Source organism: Babylonia areolata, chromosome 20 (genome assembly GCF_041734735.1).
Source record: "Babylonia areolata isolate BAREFJ2019XMU chromosome 20, ASM4173473v1, whole genome shotgun sequence".
NCBI lineage: Eukaryota > Metazoa > Mollusca > Gastropoda > Neogastropoda > Buccinidae > Babylonia > Babylonia areolata.
The window spans coordinates 11,724,927-11,742,426 of NC_134895.1; the positions used below are offsets into that span (position 1 = coordinate 11,724,927).

The window sequence follows — 17,500 nt, forward strand, 5'->3', positions numbered from 1 at the left end:
GGAAACGGTAAAAGTGTCATTTGTTCGCTGTGTACTGTGATCTCCAATATTTTGGGGGTGGGCGTTTGACCCCAACTAGGCTTCTTGCCTTGAATTACCCTACTTGTGTCTATGTGTGTTTTCCCTGTCAACATGAGGTTAAGTGTGAAACGCATGGTGTACACACACACACACACACACACACACACACACACACACACACACACACACACACACACACACACACACACACACACACACACACACACTGTAAATTCAGAATAAGTGCACGCGATTTAAAAATTAAACGAGGCAGATATGAAAACGTTCCAAGAGAAGAGATATTATGTAATATATGTGTAGCCAAGCACTCAGCTGGCTTCAAAAACTGATTCACACACAAGCTGAGTAGCAGACGCCTTTTTCGCAACTAACACGCTGGCCTCTCAATGACTCAGGCATAAGGCACAAAGCCATTCCAAATTTGAATAATCAGTGCCTATTCTAAACTGCTCCAAACATGTATTAACTCAAATCTGTGTATCGTTCATTGCAATATTATATCTGTTGTGCTTACACACACACACACACTTTTATCAGTTAGAAGCATACTTGATTTAAGTTTAATGTTCGTCAGTCTACAGATTTAAACTGACACACTTAAGCTTTCCATCACACATAAATCTACAGTTACAATTCTGTATGTGATTGCTGTTGGAAACTAAAACGACACCATTATAGTGTTTGGATGAGAATAGATCAGGTATTTAGAAGATATGAAGCCGATTTTCAGTGTTGACACTTAACGACAATCACTCCACAACTAGTGTTGCTTGACAGCATTTGGGTGAGCTGAAAACTGTGTTTCTGACACACTGTATTTAATTAAATATCTCTTTTGTTTGATCAGTAAATTACAAGTATTATATACTGGCAGAATCGTGCCAATTCCATCTTTAAATCTATTTCATTTGTGTTTGCCTACATTAAACTGATTTAATGCAGTTTGTAGTTTGCAGTAACAAGCTCGCTAAAACTGACCCTTTTCAGGTGACTTAAATTAAGGTTATAAATTCACCTTGAATAATCAACATTTCATTTTATACTCATTGGAAAGTATGTGTGTTGAGCTGTTTCTTTTGCAACCAGTCCGACGTAAATTGGTTCAGGAATAATTTAGAAATCTATCACTGAACACCTTGTAACAAACACAGTTCTAATCTAGCCTGATTGGAGCCGATTTGCTTCACAGCACACGTGAGCGTCTTTGCAGTTCGCATGACTTGCATAAATAGACAGAGTGGGTGATCACTGGTCACTTTCCACCTGGCTAGTCACTGACTAGAAACTGCTCTCTCTATCTCTCTCTCTCTCTCTCTCTCTCTCTCTCTCTCTCTCTCTCTCTTGCTGTGTCCTACACAGAGTGTGTGTTGCTGCAATGGCCAGCGTCATCGCCATATCACTGTAAGTACTGTGTGTAAAATTTGCTGATGATTTGTAATTTGTATTCTTTGACACAGTACTTGCGTTCATATGAGTATGTTGATATTGCCTTAGTTTGGTTTACTTGGTTCAGTTTTGCTTTGACATGCAGTCACAGCTCAGCAATAATTAATCTAAATAATTGCCATGTTGTCATATGCTTGTAGCAGTATTCCATTTCATTCTTTTCAGACGTCAGTCAGTGGCGTCTTTGCCCACTGATAGTTTATTCAACTATTCCAGAATGTTCTAGTGAATGACGCATTCTTTCTCATTTGCTGTCACTGATGAAGGTTAGGCATTATTTATCCAGCTTTCAGAGGAGATTTTAATGTTGAGCACAAGCTTAGCTGTGCTGATATTTTGGTTTTGATGCAATGGATTACTTGTGTAAGTTATTCACCACTTAATGGTTAAGCCATGACAGTTCTTCCAATATTTGTGTTGTGCACTGATTACTACCTGGTCTTTCAGTTTGCCAGTATTTTATCAAAGCCATTGATTCTGTTATCTGTTTTTATTATTCATGTATTATTTCACATGCTGATATCAGTTGTACTGTTACAGTGTGCTTAGTCAGTACTCTAAGATGTGTGTAGTATTTTGTTGTAGTAATTACAAGATAGTGTTGGATCAATATCAGCTATTGGTTAACTCATACTGGACGATGGAACGCTATAGCGTTCCTGACGTAAGGTAGCGTTCTGGACAATGGAACGCGAAAGCAGTTTCAACAATTAAAAAATTGCCCACGTTTTTCCTCATGGGGTAGCATAAAAATCGCAGCTACACCGGGCATTGCGAACGTGTCAAGGGTCAAATGGAAAGTTTCTTCGTGAGCCGTTGACCTTGGTAACCCGCATGACAAGCTGATCTGCATGCGTGTCGAAAATGGCGTCGCCGGCGATACATGTAAAAAAAATTTGAGCAAACTAGATCACGACAGTGGCTTTTTACTGCTGTTGAAGTGATTGAAATGCTTCAACGAGGACGATTAAGACGTTGAATAAAGTATCTGCAGTGTAGAAAGCTACCAGCAAGAAGATACTGACAGTGACTCAGCTTCTGAGGGCTGTGACGAGACGGAGGGGAGGGGGGTGGGCGTACACACGACTATAGAAGAGGGGTCACACACACATAGCAAGGCACATCCACATACTTCAAGAGAGAGAGAGAGAAACAACGCAGATGCGACAATTTACAGTCCAGTAGACACTGCAACTCAACCCTCAACATACAGGTGCGCACGCACACACCGTGACACACACACACACACGCACGCACGCACACACAACACACACACACACACACACACACACACACACACATTCTGTCTTGCGACCGTGTTTTTTTTTTTGGGGGGGGGGTGCATGGGTGGGGGGGTCCCCTGGTTGTATGCCCAACCTTGACCTATTTGTTCCAAGGCTAAAACGTTCATTTCCGTCACTGATATTCAGAACCAGTTTATGTCAAGTCTGTATCACTGGACGTGTTGATCTGTATTTTCTGTTGCTGTTTTTGTTTGTTTAACAGGACAAGCAAAAGGTAGGTGATATTATTCATCCAGTGTGTGTGTGTGTCTGTGTGTGTCTGTGCGTGCGTGCGTGCGTGTGTGTGTGTGTGTGACTGAGCGGTGTGTGTGGGTGTTTGTGGGTGTATGTGTGTGTGTCTGTCAGTCTGTCTGTGTCTGTGCGTGCGTGCGGCGTGTCCGTGTGTGTATGTGTGTTTGTGTGTGTGAGTGTGTGACTGAGTGTGTGTGTGTGTGACTGAGTGTGTGTGTGTGTGACTCTGTGTGTGTGAGTATGTGTGTGAGTGTGCGTCTGGGTGCATGTGTGTATGTGTGTCTGTGTGTGTGCGTGCGTGTGTGTGTGTGTGGGAGTATGTGTGTGTGCGTGCATGTGTGTGTGTGTGTGTGTGTGAGGGGAGGCGTGCGTGAGTTTATTCTCGTGTGCTCTGAGTTTGACTGTCGTGTCACTTTGAGAAGTTCGAAAGTGCTATATAGATGTATAATTATCATTAATGTTAATATTGTAGTTATCATTATGGTCATCATCATCTTAACCATCATTCCCTTCATATCTCCCCCAACTCAGTACATATTTCTGCGAATATTCAGTTGGTTTTTGTGGGGTTTTTTTATCTTTTCTTCCACACAATGTGTCCTCGCACAGCAAGTGCTTGTGACGATTTATTGATAACTTTTTTTCTTTCTTTCTTTTTTTTTTTAACTTGAAGGTAGTATGAGTATAGTAAAAAAAATAAAAATTTAAAATTTTTTTAATCAGAACCCGAATGACTTCGCACAACCAAAAGGGTAATGAATAAACACAACACAACACACATTGTATACACACAAACCTAATGTTTGTCACTGTTTCAGAGTTACCATGGCGACCACAGGAGATCACACCCCACTTCCTGTTGTGGACCTGAAGAAGGCTAGGGACCCCAAATTTCGACTGGCTGTTGCCAAGCAACTGGTGGAGGCGCTTGAAACAGTAGGCTTCCTGTTTGTGGACAATGTCGAAGGCTTCGACCCAGAGAAGCTGCTAAATATGACCCAGTGGTTCTTTAACCTGAGCCAGCAGGAGAAAAACAAGGTGGCTCGGAAGATTTGGAACTCTGAGAGTCATAACTATTACAGAGGTAAGTGGCAGTGCTCGTTCTTGTCATTTGCATTGGTGATAAATATATTTATATATATAGAGAGAGAGTTTTTTTTTTTTAATATATATATATATATATTAAAAAAAAAAACTCTAGGGAGAGCTGGGCAGTACAAGGTCTTCAGAGAAGAACTTCCCACCTCAGTCAGGTGTTTCTGCCCTTAACTCCTTACACTCTAAGGGGTCCGGGCCGCACCCAGGTCGTGACTCCTGGATTGCATTGCATTGTAACTGTACTGTATTCTGTATTGTATTACGTTTTGTCTCAACAAATTTCTGTGCATGAAAGTTGAGCTGCTTTCTCCGATGACAGCGCATCGATACAGTCTTTCGACATAGTCACCAGTATTTTCTCCCCCTCCACTAAGACCCCTTGAATGGTGATCTGGACGCTAGTCATTCGGATGAGACGATAAACAGAGGTCCCGTGTGCAGCATGCACTTAGCGCACGTAAAAGAACCCACGGCAACAAAAGGGTTCCCCCTGGCAACTCGGCCAGATTACCCGGTGTCCAGGTACAGGGAACTGTTAAAGGATTCTTCGTCACGGAGAGACACGATAGTGTGATATCTTGAGGAAACATTGATGGATTCATACAAGAAAGAAGTGATGGTAGCTATTAATGATAGGTGTTGCATTCTTGCTCATGAAACTGATAAAATTGATGAAATCATCACCATCATCATCATCATCATCACAATCATCATCATAATCATCATCATCATCATGTGACAAAATAAATTTAGTAATATTAAATGTCACCATCACTGACTGATCTTCTGCGTTTGTGGGTTGAAATCTTCACGTTCACTCGTCTGTATGTATGAGTTGGCTTTTTAAGTACATGACCGCAGTTATACTTCGTTTTCAAGGGGTGCTGAACATGATTGTTTCCATAACCCACCTGACACTGACATGGATCACGGAATACTTACCGCGTACATTTTGATCCTCTGCATACGTGTACTCACAAACAACGAGGTTCAGGCACTTGCAGGTCTGCACATCTGTTGATCTGCCGCTGTGAGAACCCGGAACAACAATCTCCACCCCTTGACCCATCACAGAGGCGCCGGCACCGCCATTGAGATTCGAACCCAAGACAGATTGGAAATCCAACGCTCAAACCACTCGGCCTATTGCCGCGTCACCGACTGGTGTGAAATGTTACTGTGTGCGCCAGGCTATTTCCCCACGCAGGGAGGAGAGGCCAGTTTCAAGGAGGGCTTTGAGGTGGGCGAGGACAGCCCACCCCAGGAGGACAAGGCCATCCATCCGTTCTTCACCGAGGCCAATCTCTGGCCGAAGGAGGTGCAGGGGGCGCCACAGTTCCGGGAAGACATGCGTCGGTTCTTTTCGTGAGTCCTTGTGCTGCAGGGCTGATGCTGTGGGGATTGGGGGGGGGAGGGGGGGGGGGGAGGGTAGGATATGCATATATATATATATATATATATATATATATATATGTGTGTGTGTGTGTGTGTGTCTGTTTATCTATTCTCTCTCTCTCTCTCTCTCTCTCTCTCTCTCTCTCTATATATATATATATATATATATATATATGGGCTTCGTCACAGAAATTTGTTTATTGTTTCTTCCTTTCTTTCATTCTTTCGTGCGTTTTCTGGATCAAGGTGAAAATACGTTGCAGAAGCCAAGATCGACTATAACTGCAATAGGGGGTTGTTCATTTATCTATCCTATTTCTTGATAACTTGTATATGAGGTCTGAGATTCATAGCGAATCATTAATACTCCCATCATCATTTCATACGGTTATTAGAGGTTTCAGGGAGGGGGTAGGAGGGGGGGGGGTGGCTGCGATTTAATCTCACACCACATGCATATATTCCTCGAGTAGGTTTGCATTCAGACGGCAAGTATTGATGATCTATCACCACTCAGTGACAGATGGTATCAGCCGATCGCAGCGTGTGGCCGAATGATAAAACAATTATGATATTGTCGCTGATGTAGTGGTTGGAGATGAGTGGTTAGGACTGTATCAGTGAAAGAATCCATGTATGGAAGAGAAAGAAGAAGAAGAAGACGAAGAAGACAGGCAGACACACACGGAGAGAATGAATGAATAAATGAATGGTTTATTCATATAGGCTATTGCCCCTCATGAAAGGGTGTCAGAAAAAAAACACGTTTCAGAAGAAAAAATAGAATAAAATAAGACAAATATCATATTTTGTCATGCGATATACACTTTGGAGCTAAGTAGTACACAGTAGATAAATAACACACACCTATTTAACTAAACTCATAAATTAACTGTGTCATCAGAAGCTTGATAAATTAATTTTACGACGTAAGAGTGGATCGAAGCTTAAACGCTTTGTACAGATAAACTGAGAAATTCCCGATAGTTTGTTCGTGTGTAGATGCCATAAGTAGCGATAATCTAAACTGACTAGGGAATTTTAACAAATTCAGTGGTATGTATTGTATTCTTAAGTCATGCATAACAGGACAGGATAGAACAAAGTGCACTTCATTTTCTTTCCCCTTCTTACAAAGTGGACATAATAAATCAGATTCATCATGTACTTTATAACGGTGACTATGTTCTGCAATTTCCGAAATACCAAGTCTAAATCTAGTCATTGTATACTTTAAATGTTTATCTATATTCATCAATAAATAGGATTTGACAGCGGGTATAGTACAAAAGGTTTTATAGACATTAAATCTTTCACTGTTGTTAACATGGAAATCCCATTCTTGCCATCTACATACAGTAATTCTTTCTTTAAAAGTCCGAAAAAAACTCATCAATCCCCTCTACAACCTTGATTAAGCCATACGCCTGACAGGCAGCATAGTCCTAGCTCTCATTTCTTTCGTCAGTTGTGTTGGAATGTGATTGTGCGTTGACGTAAAAGTTGTGTATGTACTTTATGATGGAGTGGAGTATACATTGGTGCTTGTTTTGTGCGATTCTGCCACCGGAACTTCAAGTTATTTGGACATGTTTTCTGTGTAACCTGGCAAGTATTCTTGCTTGTCAGAGCACGCCATTTCTTCACCATCCCCTTTCGCACGCGCAGCCCGCTCCGCGTGTTCCTGAAGCTGACCTCTACCACAGGCCCTTGCTTAATGCTCATTCTCCCCGTGTGTCTTACACACGGGACCAACTCCTGTCCGTGCCTCCTGCAGCACTTGACCCTTCTGTCATCGACGCCATCAGAGGTGTGGATATAGGTTGTCACCTCCCCCGTGTTCGCACTCATCGTGCAGGACGTCGCAAGCAGAGGAAGATAGCTGTTGTGTGTGGTACTGGACGTGTAACTTCCTCTGACCACCCTGTTAAATGCATCAACTTTAATAACCATATTCGTGTACCTCTGTCCTGCTTTCCCTCCCACCGCTCAACTCAAATTTCTCTAGGTCTGTTCAACGCCCAGTTAGTTGGTCCTCGCCTCAAACGCTCAGCGATCAACGAACATCTGCTCTCAATCAGCCTCGACATCCTGTGTATCACAGAAACTTGGCTTCGCAGTACTGGGGATGAAGCGAAGCTAAGTGTCGAGATCTCGGTCCCCCTGGCTACACTACCACCTCCTTCCCTCGTGTTACAACAACTTGCCGGGGAGGAATCGCCTTCGTTGTGTCAGACAGGCTGCTCCCACACACAACGTACACATCTGCCTTTCCCTTCAACCATGCCTCATTCGAACTGGCCCAGCTTTCACTGTCGCTGCCACATTCCCACCTCAATGTGTTCTGCCTCTACCGTCCGCCACCAAACAAGAAAAATAAACTCTCTGATACGATGTTCATAGAACAGTTTCCGGACTTCTTAGAATACGCTAATAGTTTACCAGGCTCTCTACTTATTGTTGGTGACTTTAATTTTCATTTTGATTCACCCACACAGTTTTATACCTCTAAATTACTTGAAATTGTCAGTTTGTTCGATCTTAACCAGTCTGTAACCGAGCCTACACACAATCGTGGTCACATCGTCGATTGGGTGTTGCACAGAAATGAGGACTGCCTCCTGAAGTCTACCACCGTCGATCACACCCTGTCCTCCGATCATCACAGTGTGACGTGTCATCTGAACCTCACCAAACCTCCCACGCCCCGTGTGTATAGGGAGGTGCGCACACTGACCTCAATTGACTTAGACTTATTTAAAGCTGACCTGCTGACTATATCCCTTTTGAGCCGACTGCTGACCAGCTATCCACTGTCCTATGCGCTGCACTCGACAGGCACGCCCCGTCGACTCGGCGCCTGATCTCCAATCGTCCCCCGTCGCCTTGGTACAACACCGTGGGACCAGAGCTGTTGGAGGCCAAGCGGGAGAGAAGAAGAGCTGAGAGGCACTGGCGCGCCACTAGTTTGACCATCAGTAGGGACATTTTTCAGACAGCCAGGAATAATGTAACAAACATTGTTGACAGGGCAAAGTCAAAGTTCTACTCTTCTAAAATACTTGCATGCACCACAGCCAAACAGCTTTTCAACGCTACGAACAATCTACTAGGTAAAATGAAAAACACTCCTCTCCCTACAACATTTTCGGCGCAGGAACTCCCTCAAAAGTTTTCTGACTTCTTCACCGGCAAAATATCATGCATTCGTGAGAAGCTTGACTCTGTTGTGTCTCCTTCTTCACCCGTTCAAGAACGCGTGTACAGTGGTCCTGTTTTACATTGTTTCCAACCGGTTACTGAAGATTTTGTGAAGAAAGTGTGTCTGAGCGCTTGTCCGAAATCCTGTGAGCTTGACCCTGTCCCGTCTTCTTTGTTGGTTGAATGTATTGATGTTCTACTGCCACATATTACTCATGTCATCAATTCTTCCTTGCTGTCTGGTTGTTTCCCTGAAAGCTTCAAGTCTGCTGTTGTACGTCCACTCATCAAGAAACCATCTTTGGATCATAATTGTTTGAAAAATTATCGACCTGTCTCTAATCTGTCATTTTTATCAAAACTGCTAGAAAAGATCATATTGTCTCAGCTCTTAGCTCATCTGGAGCAGAATGGCTTACTTAATTCCCACCAGTCAGCTTATAGACGTGGTCATAGTTGCGAAACAGCCCTTCTTAGAATAGTGAATGATTTGCTTTCGGGATTTGATGAGGATAAGATATCTGTTCTCGCTCTCTTAGATTTGTCAGCAGCTTTTGACACTATCGACCACTCTATCCTCTTGAACAGACTTAAAACTTCCTTTGGTATTCGTGACACTGCACTAGCATGGATCACGTCTTACCTGTCAGATCGTACACAGAAAGTGTGTGTAAATGGTACATACTCTAGAGTATCTGCCTTGAAATATGGTGTCCCACAAGGGTCCGTCCTAGGTCCTGTTCTTTTCGTGCTGTATGCGGCTCCTGTGTCGGATGTCATCAGTCATCATGCGATGTCGCATGAGAGCTTTGCTGATGACACACAACTTTATCAGTCGGCTTCCATAGCTGAATTTGATGCACTGGTGACTCAAACACAGGAGTGCATTGCTGGCCTAAAGGACTGGATGACTCTCAACAAGCTGCAATTAAATGATGATAAGACTGAATTGATGATAACCTGTCCAAAGAAGTTTCGTCAGCATCCTTCCTTTCCTGACTCTGTTCTGATCAATAGCACACCTGTTTCACTTTCTCCCTCTGTTCGCAGTCTTGGTGTAATTCTGGACCAGTCTCTTTCCTTCCAACAGCACATTTCGAATATCTGTAAAGTTGCCTATTTGGAACTGCGTAGAATCAGCTCTATCCGCCACTATCTCTCAACCGATGCAACTAAGACACTTGTATGCTCTCTGGTTCTCTCAAGATTGGATTACTGCAACTCTCTTTTGGCCGGCCTTCCCAAATACCTGTTAGACAGACTCCAACGAATTCAGAATAACGCTGCCAGACTCATTTGCAGAGCTTCTAAATTTGACCATGTTTCTCCTCTTCTTCAGTCTCTCCACTGGTTGCCTGTTTCTGATCGAATAGACTATAAGCTATCCACTCTGACCTTTTCTGCAGTCAACGGATCTGGCCCCAAGTATCTTTCTGAACTCATCCATATCTATACCCCGTCTCGCCAGCTCCGTTCTTCCTCTGATACTCGACTTCTCAGGAAACCTCACGTCAGAAGTAAGACCTATGGACACAGATCGTTTTCTTTTCAATCGCCAAAGACGTGGAACAAGCTCCCTGATAACCTCCGTCATTCTGATTCCCTCGCATCTTTTAAATCTCGTCTCAAAACTCACCTATTCCCTCAGCAATAAGTTCAATTATGGCAGGTCCACAACTACATGCACGTATATGAATGTGTATTGTGTGTGCGTGTGTTTATGTAAGTTTGTGCCTGCCTATGTGTGCGTATGTGTTAGGGTAGCTGTTAGATACACATGTATGTTAAAATGTATGTATGCAGTGTGTGTGTGTGCGTGCGTGCGTGCGTGTGTGTGTGCGCGTGCGTGCGTGCGTGCGTGCGTGTGTGTGTGTGTGTGTGGTCACATTTTGGTGTGTGTATGTAACATAGATATAATGTTTTATGTTATCAAAAGCGTTTTTGTAAAGCACCTAGAGCAGATTTCTGGATAGTGTGCTATATAAGTATTCATCATTATTATTATTATACATACCCAAATCCAAACATAAACAATTTACAGCGTATACTTGTAGTCCAGTTTCTTTTGCCACGGACAAGCAGTCAGTCCACACACGGAGAGAGAAAGAGTTTCATTTAATGAGGTCAAGCAAGCAAACAATGCCCCCTTCTCCTTTTCTCTCTCTCTTAGTCTCCCCCACCCCCAGCCTCTCTCTCTCAGTCTCTTCTCTCTCCGTCTGTCTCTCTCTCTCATACTCTCTCCTTCTTTCTCTCTCTCTCTCTTCGTCTTTCCCTCTCTCTGGCGCACGCGCGCTCGCACGCTCGTGTGCGTATCTGCGTGCGTCCACGTGCTGTATTTGTAATAGGTGGGTGTTCAGTCTTCATGTAATATTGAGGTGTTCAATCATCATGTAATAGGTGGGTGTGGCTCTACGTGCTGCATTTGTAATAGGTGGGTGTTCAATCATCATGTAATAGGTGGGTGTGGCTCAACGTGCTGCATTTGTAATAGGTGGGTGTTCAATCATCATGTAATAGGTGGGTGTGGCTCAACGTGCTGCATTTGTAATAGGTGGGTGTTCAATCATCATTTAATAGGTGGGTGTGGCTCTACGTGCTGTATTTGTAATAGGTGGGTGTTCAATCTTCATGTAATAGGTGTTCAATCATCATGTAATAGGTGTTCAATCATCATGTAATAGGTGGGTGTAGCTATCATCTATCCATATGCCCGGAAACCAGCATGCCATGATTCTAACGGACTCAATGAACCTCATAGAGAAAATTGAAAGCAGAATGGGAAGCCCAGAGTGGCATGAGGCAATGCGCAACTTTCAGATTAAAAAACTTACATGGTCATACTAGTAGCCAGGGACATGCAGGTGTTAAGGGAAATGAGCGAGCTGACAGACTTGCTGGTAACGCATCAACAACGATCGGCCTACAGCTTAGAAAATCGGAAATCCTCAGAAAAGTCAAAGAATATCAAAAAAAAAAAAAAAAGGTACAAGGCCATCACACCATCGATCGCCTAAAAGAAATAAAGGTGGAGAGAGGGAGCGGCCGTAAGTCTAGCATGAAAGGTAGAGCACGATGCTTTGCAAATCAAACGAATATCGGCATCATTTCCAAACCAACACCGTTAATTACTTCAAAACGGAACAGAGTCTCTGTGGGCTTTTCCAAATACAATAGACTGAGCAACACACTAGACGCCACGTTCTTGGCTCAGAGATTTTTTTCCCACCCCTCTTGCAGTGGAAGCCTCTGTGCGTGTGTGTGTGTGTGTGTGTGTGTGTGTGTGTGTGTCTGTGTGTCTGTGTGTTTAAGTGTACACATATGTGAGGAGAGCTCTGTGCACGTGCGTGCGTGAATGTGTGTGTGTGTGTGTGTAGAGGATGAGGTATGTGTGTGTATGCATGTCTACACTGTGGGAGCAACGGAATATTGGAAAGTGCGGGTGTGCAAAAAAAAAATATATATATATAAATTATATATATATATATATATTGGGGGGGGGGGGGAGGATATGGGCGTATGTGTGTGTGCTTGTACAAGTAAGTGTGTGTGTGTGTGTGCCGCGGAAGCTGCGATATGTAGCCTAGAAATGAGTGTGTGGAGGAGGGATGGGGGGGGGGTGGGGGGGGTGCAGGGTAATGTGTGTGTGTGCGTGTCGGTGCTCATGTTTATGTGTATTTGATCGTGCTTCCATGCCTGTGAAACTGCATATCTTTGTTGCATATCTGCTATGCATGTGTGTGTGCGTGCATGTGTGAACGTGTGTCTGCATGTTTTACAGTTATTTGCTTATTTAACTCTTCTTTTTTTTCTTTTTCTTGTGTGTGTGTGTGTGTGTGTGCGCGCGCGCGCGCGCGCCTTGAGTTGACTTAATCAAGATTTTGCACCTTTTAAATATTAGTAGTAGTACTAGTAGTAGTATTTTTATGGGTTTTTTTTCTTCTTTTTTTTTATCTATTTATTTTAATTTTTGTTATTTTTTCTTTTTTTTCTTTTTCTTTTTTTTTTCTTTTTTCAAGGACTGACTAAGCGCGTTGAGTTACGCTGCTGGTCAGTCATCTGCTTGGCAGATGTGGTGTAGAGTATATGGATTTGACCGAACGCAGTGACGCCTCCTTGATCTACTGATACTGATACTGATACTGATACTGGGTGTTCAAAACACATGTGAAGGAATTCATCTAACATCAAACAAACTTCTTCAGGGTGTTTCTGGAAGCAGGAACAGAAATTCTTCGGTTGATCAGCTTGGGCTGTGGACTGGAGGAGAACTGGTTCGAATCCATGTTCGTCCCACACAGTCTGTCCACGCTGCGTCTGTTGCACTACCCACCTCGCCCAGCTGGTGTGGAAATCCCTGAAACTGCCAGGGATGGCGACACTGTTCTGTGTTGTTCGAAACATTCGGATTCTGGTCAGTTTGCTCTGTGTGTGTGTGTGTGTGTGTGCGTTTGTGTTGTGTGTGTAGGCCTGTGTGTGTGTGTGTGTGTGTGTGTAGGCCTCTGTGTGTGTGTGTGTGTGTGTGTGGTGTTGTGTTGGGTGTGTGTGTGTGTGTGTGTTTAAGATTTTCTCGTTGTCCTGTTAATCCATAACTGTGTTGTATTGTGACATGTTCGAAAAAACTGTTTAAACCGTGTGTGTGCGTACAGTATGTGTGTGTGTGTGTGTGCGTACATGCGTGCGTGCGTGCGTGCATGTGTGTACCACAGGGGGTCGGGGGGGCACTGAGATCACATTTTATTGGTTAATTAACCCAAGACGTGCCCCCCCGCGCAACGAACTGCACACTGTTGCAGGCTTTGTGACACTGCTGGCCACTTTCCACTACGGCGGCCTCCAAGTGTGGCGAGGTGGAAAGGAAGGGGGGTCACAGTGCGGGTGGATGGAGGTCCCACCCCGCCCCTCCTCCCTCGTCATGAACGTCGGAGACATGATGTCGGCCATGTCTGGGGGCAGGGTCAAGGCCACCGTGCATCGCGTCGTTGACACCAACGCTGATCGATTCTCCGTGCCCTTCTTTTTCGAGCCGCGCTACGATGCTGACGTCACTCGTGTCATGCCCACCGTCTCTGAAGGGGATGCCCGTGCCCGCGTCAGATCAGGGGCCTCCGCCATGGAAGTGAAGCCTGGATGTGAGACGTACGGACCTTACCTGATCGACAAGATGCGCGGCTTTGCGGAATACAAAGACATTCTTATGGGCGACGCTGTTTCCCAAGCTCATGCGTAGTTTTGTTTGTTTGTACCCTTTTTCTGTTGTTCCTTCTTTTTTTTTTTCTCTTTTTATTTTTCAAAAATGATTAATCAGTTTCGACGGGCGCAATAGCCGAATGGTTTAAGCGTTGGACTTTCAATCTGAGGGTCCCGGGTTCGTATCTCGGTAAAGGCGCCAGGTGGGTTAAAAAAAAAAAAAAAAAAAAAAAAGAGTGGAGATTTTTCCGAACTCCCAGGTCAACGTATGTGCAGACCTGCTAGTGCCTGAACCCCCTTCGTGTGTATACGCAAGCTGAAGATCGAATACGCACGTTAAAGATCCTGTAATTCATGCCACCGTTCGGTGGGTTATGGAAACAAGAACATACCCAGCATGCACACCCCCGAAAACCGGAGTATGGCTGCCTACATGGCGGGGTAAAACGTTCATACATGTAAAAACCCACTCGTGTTCATACGAGTGAACATGGGTGTTGCAGCTCACGAACGGCCCGCTTGTGTAGGCCTGTGTGTGTGTGTGTGTGTAGGCCTCTGTGTGTGTGTGGTGTGTGTGGTGTTGTGTTGGGTGTGTGTATGTGTGTGTTGGTGTTGGGTGTGTGTGTGTTAGTGTGTGTGTGTGTGTGTGTGTTTTAAGATTTTCTCGTTGTCCTGTTAATCCATAACTGTGTTGTAATTGTGACATGTTCGAAAAAAACTGTTTAAAACCGTGTGTGTGCGTTACAGTACGTGTGTGTGTAGTGTGTGTGTGTGTGTGCGTGTGTGTGTGTGTGTGTGCGTACATGCGTGCGTGCGTGTGTGCCATGTGTGTACCACAGGGGTTCGGGGTGGCGGGGGTTGGCATTGAAATCACATTATTGGTTAATTAACCCAAGACGTGCCCCCCCCCCCTACCACCTACCACCCCCTCCCCCCCCTCGCCCCCCCCCCCCCCCCGCAACGAACTGCACACTGTTGCAGGCTTTGTGACACCCTGCTGGCCACTTTCCACTACGGCGGCTCCAAGTGTGGCGAGGGGACAGGAAGGGGGGTCACAGTGCGGGTGGATGGAGGTCCCACCCCGGCCCTCCTCCCCTCGTCATGAACGTCGGTGAACATGATGTCGGCCATGTCTGGGGGCAGGGTCAAGGCCCCACCGTGCATCGCGTCGTTGACACCAACGCTGATCGATTCTCTGTGCCCTTCTTTTTCGAGCCGCGCTACGATGCTGACGTCACTCGTGTCATGCCCACCGACTCTGAAGGGGATGCCCGTGCCCGCGTCAGATCGGGGCCTCCGCCATGGAAGTGAAGCCTGGATGTGAGACGTACGGACCTTACCTGATCGACAAGATGCGCGGCTTTGCGGAATACAAAGACATTCTTATGGGCGACGCTGTTTCCCAAGCTCATGTGTAATTTTGTTTGTTTGTACCCTTTTTCTGTTAGTCCTTCTTTTTTTTCTCTTTTTATTTTTCAAAAATGATTAATCAGTTTCGACGGGCGCAATAGCCGAATGGTTTAAGCGTTGGACTTTCAATCTGAGTGTCCCGGGTTCGTATATCGGTAAAGGCGCCAGGTGGGTTAAAAAAAAAAAAAAAGAGTAGAGATTTTTCCGATCTCCCAGGTCAACGTATGTGCAGACCTGCCATTCTTGCTGGATTTAAACGGGTTTTTTAACTACTTTTTAAAAAAAAAGTGAGTCAAAAAGGGGGGGGGGGAGGGGGGGCGGTGGCAGAGGGGGGTAGAGGGGGTTTCTGACTAAAAACAGCTTTCAGTCAGACAGCGTTAACCAGATATGATTCTGCACTTTACAAGGTGTTGGAATATATAATCATATTTGCACATACTGTATATACGTACTTTGTTAGTTTATCTAATCAGTTTCAGTTTTGATGGAGGGGCCAAAGCATGTGGACTGGTCCAAATACACCACACCACTTGTGCTGTATATAATATTAAAAAAAAAAAAAAAAAAAAAAAAAAAAAAAAAAAAACCCAACAAGGCAGCAGACGGCCAACCTTTGAATAAACACAATGTTTTAGTTCATGCATTATGTTCATGCATTTTAATATGCTTTGATGATTCTAAAAAAAAAAAAAGAAGAAAAATTAACATTAGAGTCATGTATATATATATATATATATATATATATATATATATATATATATATATATACACACACACATATATAGAGAGATATAATTTGGTACTTTAATGCATTGCATTGATGCATTTTAATATGCTGTGATTCTGAACAGGAAAATTAATATTAGACTCAATAACTTGTATAGTATTTCTATCTGAATGTTTACTGCTGGTCATGTGAAGACCATGAATATGCATTAACTCACTCAGTACGGCCAGTCCTCTCTTCTCCTCTACACAGACCCCTCGGATGTCCAGTGGGTGTCTGAATGACCCAACCTTTAGCTTCCGTCGTCAGAATTGTGGTATTCTTTGTCAACATGCACGTCTTCAGTGTAAGAGCCTTCCGCTTGCAATATTTTGATGATACTAATTGGGGTGAAACGCTGTTAACGTCGTCTCTTTCGCCGTTCGTATAGAAAGAGTTAAATCACTGATGTGAGAAAAGGTTTTCTGACTCTTCTTCAAGAATTTATGCACAGTTATATTACGGTGTACAGTGAAATTAATTCTAAATAAAATGTTTCTGGTTTGTAATGAAATTTAAGAAGTTTTCAGTTTCTGTGTATTTTTTTCCCTTTTTTGTGGAGAAAATGGAAATAAAGTGTACGTGAGGTGAGTTTTATACCACGCACAACTTATCAGTTTGTGTCTTATCATCAGACAAAAACTACTCTACAGACCTACTCAATTAAAATCAAATTATACATCATGAATGAAATGCTGTTTACTTTTGGTGGGTTTTTTGTTTGTTTGTTTGATAGTTTGTTCGTTTGTTTTAATTCCACCGTTTCAGTGTTTCTATATGTCCAAATGAATTACACACACACACACACACACACACACACACACACACACACAGACTCAGAGAGATACACATACCAATTTTGATTTTCATGAAAAATAACCTATTACCTCAATCCTTTTGGGCTTCGTGACAGCAGAGCAAGTCATCATGCGCCAATGCACATGCACACACCCAAAACCGAACATGCACACACACACACACACACACATCTAACATCACAAAGTGGAGAGATTTAAAATTGAAGACCTCTACTGACTACAGCACTCATACATAAACAAACACTCACACGTGCAAAGACACACACACACACTCATACATATCTTCCTGTTCACACGATGAAAGGACTGTCAAAACCATAAGCAGTCAACACCTTCCCCCAGGCTGAACACACTTCAGCCGAGTCAACCTTCACCATTCTCCCTAGCACTGCTCTAGAATCTTCGGTGCCCAGCAGACAATAGTCATTTGATTCCTCCTGGCCCTGATAATCAGACGTGCTCAACACGATGTACTGAGCCAAGCAAGCTAGAGCAGTATCAAACAGACAAATGCCAAACTGTTCCACCGGCGTGCTGTCTACACTGGTGTAACCTGCCAAGACATGGCCTCCGATGTCCAGCAACGCCACCTGGTGGCAGTC

General features: G+C 43.9%; 2 protein-coding genes across 2 annotated transcripts in view; one reads left to right on the plus strand and one right to left on the minus strand.

Annotated features, from left to right (window-relative positions):
- Positions 1–2,893: 2,893 nt before the first annotated feature.
- Positions 2,894–14,420, plus strand: LOC143294767 (uncharacterized). The gene is made up of 5 exons (XM_076606239.1): positions 2,894–3,006; positions 3,842–4,107; positions 5,312–5,486; positions 12,920–13,128; positions 13,511–14,420. The coding sequence occupies exons 2-5, from the start codon at positions 3,849–3,851 to the stop codon at positions 13,942–13,944; spliced, it is 1,077 nt and encodes a 358-aa protein (XP_076462354.1). The 5' UTR covers positions 2,894–3,006; positions 3,842–3,848; the 3' UTR covers positions 13,945–14,420.
- Positions 14,421–16,925: 2,505 nt separating this feature from the next.
- LOC143294765 (hydroxylysine kinase-like) overlaps positions 16,926–17,500 on the minus strand; it is a 5,693-nt gene continuing 5,118 nt past the window's right edge. Inside the window, exon 5 of the mRNA XM_076606236.1 lies at positions 16,926–17,500. This exon is cut by the window's right edge and continues 233 nt beyond it. Within this exon, the coding sequence (XP_076462351.1) occupies positions 17,189–17,500 (312 nt within the window). The 3' untranslated portion in view covers positions 16,926–17,188.

Bases quoted from the DNA above. Each gene is read 5' to 3' on its own strand.
- LOC143294767 (XM_076606239.1), top strand. From the start codon at position 3,849: ATGGCGACCACAGGAGATCACACCCCACTTCCTGTTGTGGACCTGAAG. The intron at 4,108-5,311 runs GTAAGTGGCAGT...TGTGTGCGCCAG, and splicing joins GAGTCATAACTATTACAGAG to GCTATTTCCCCACGCAGGGA. The intron at 13,129-13,510 runs GTCAGTTTGCTC...ACACTGTTGCAG, and splicing joins TTCGAAACATTCGGATTCTG to GCTTTGTGACACTGCTGGCC.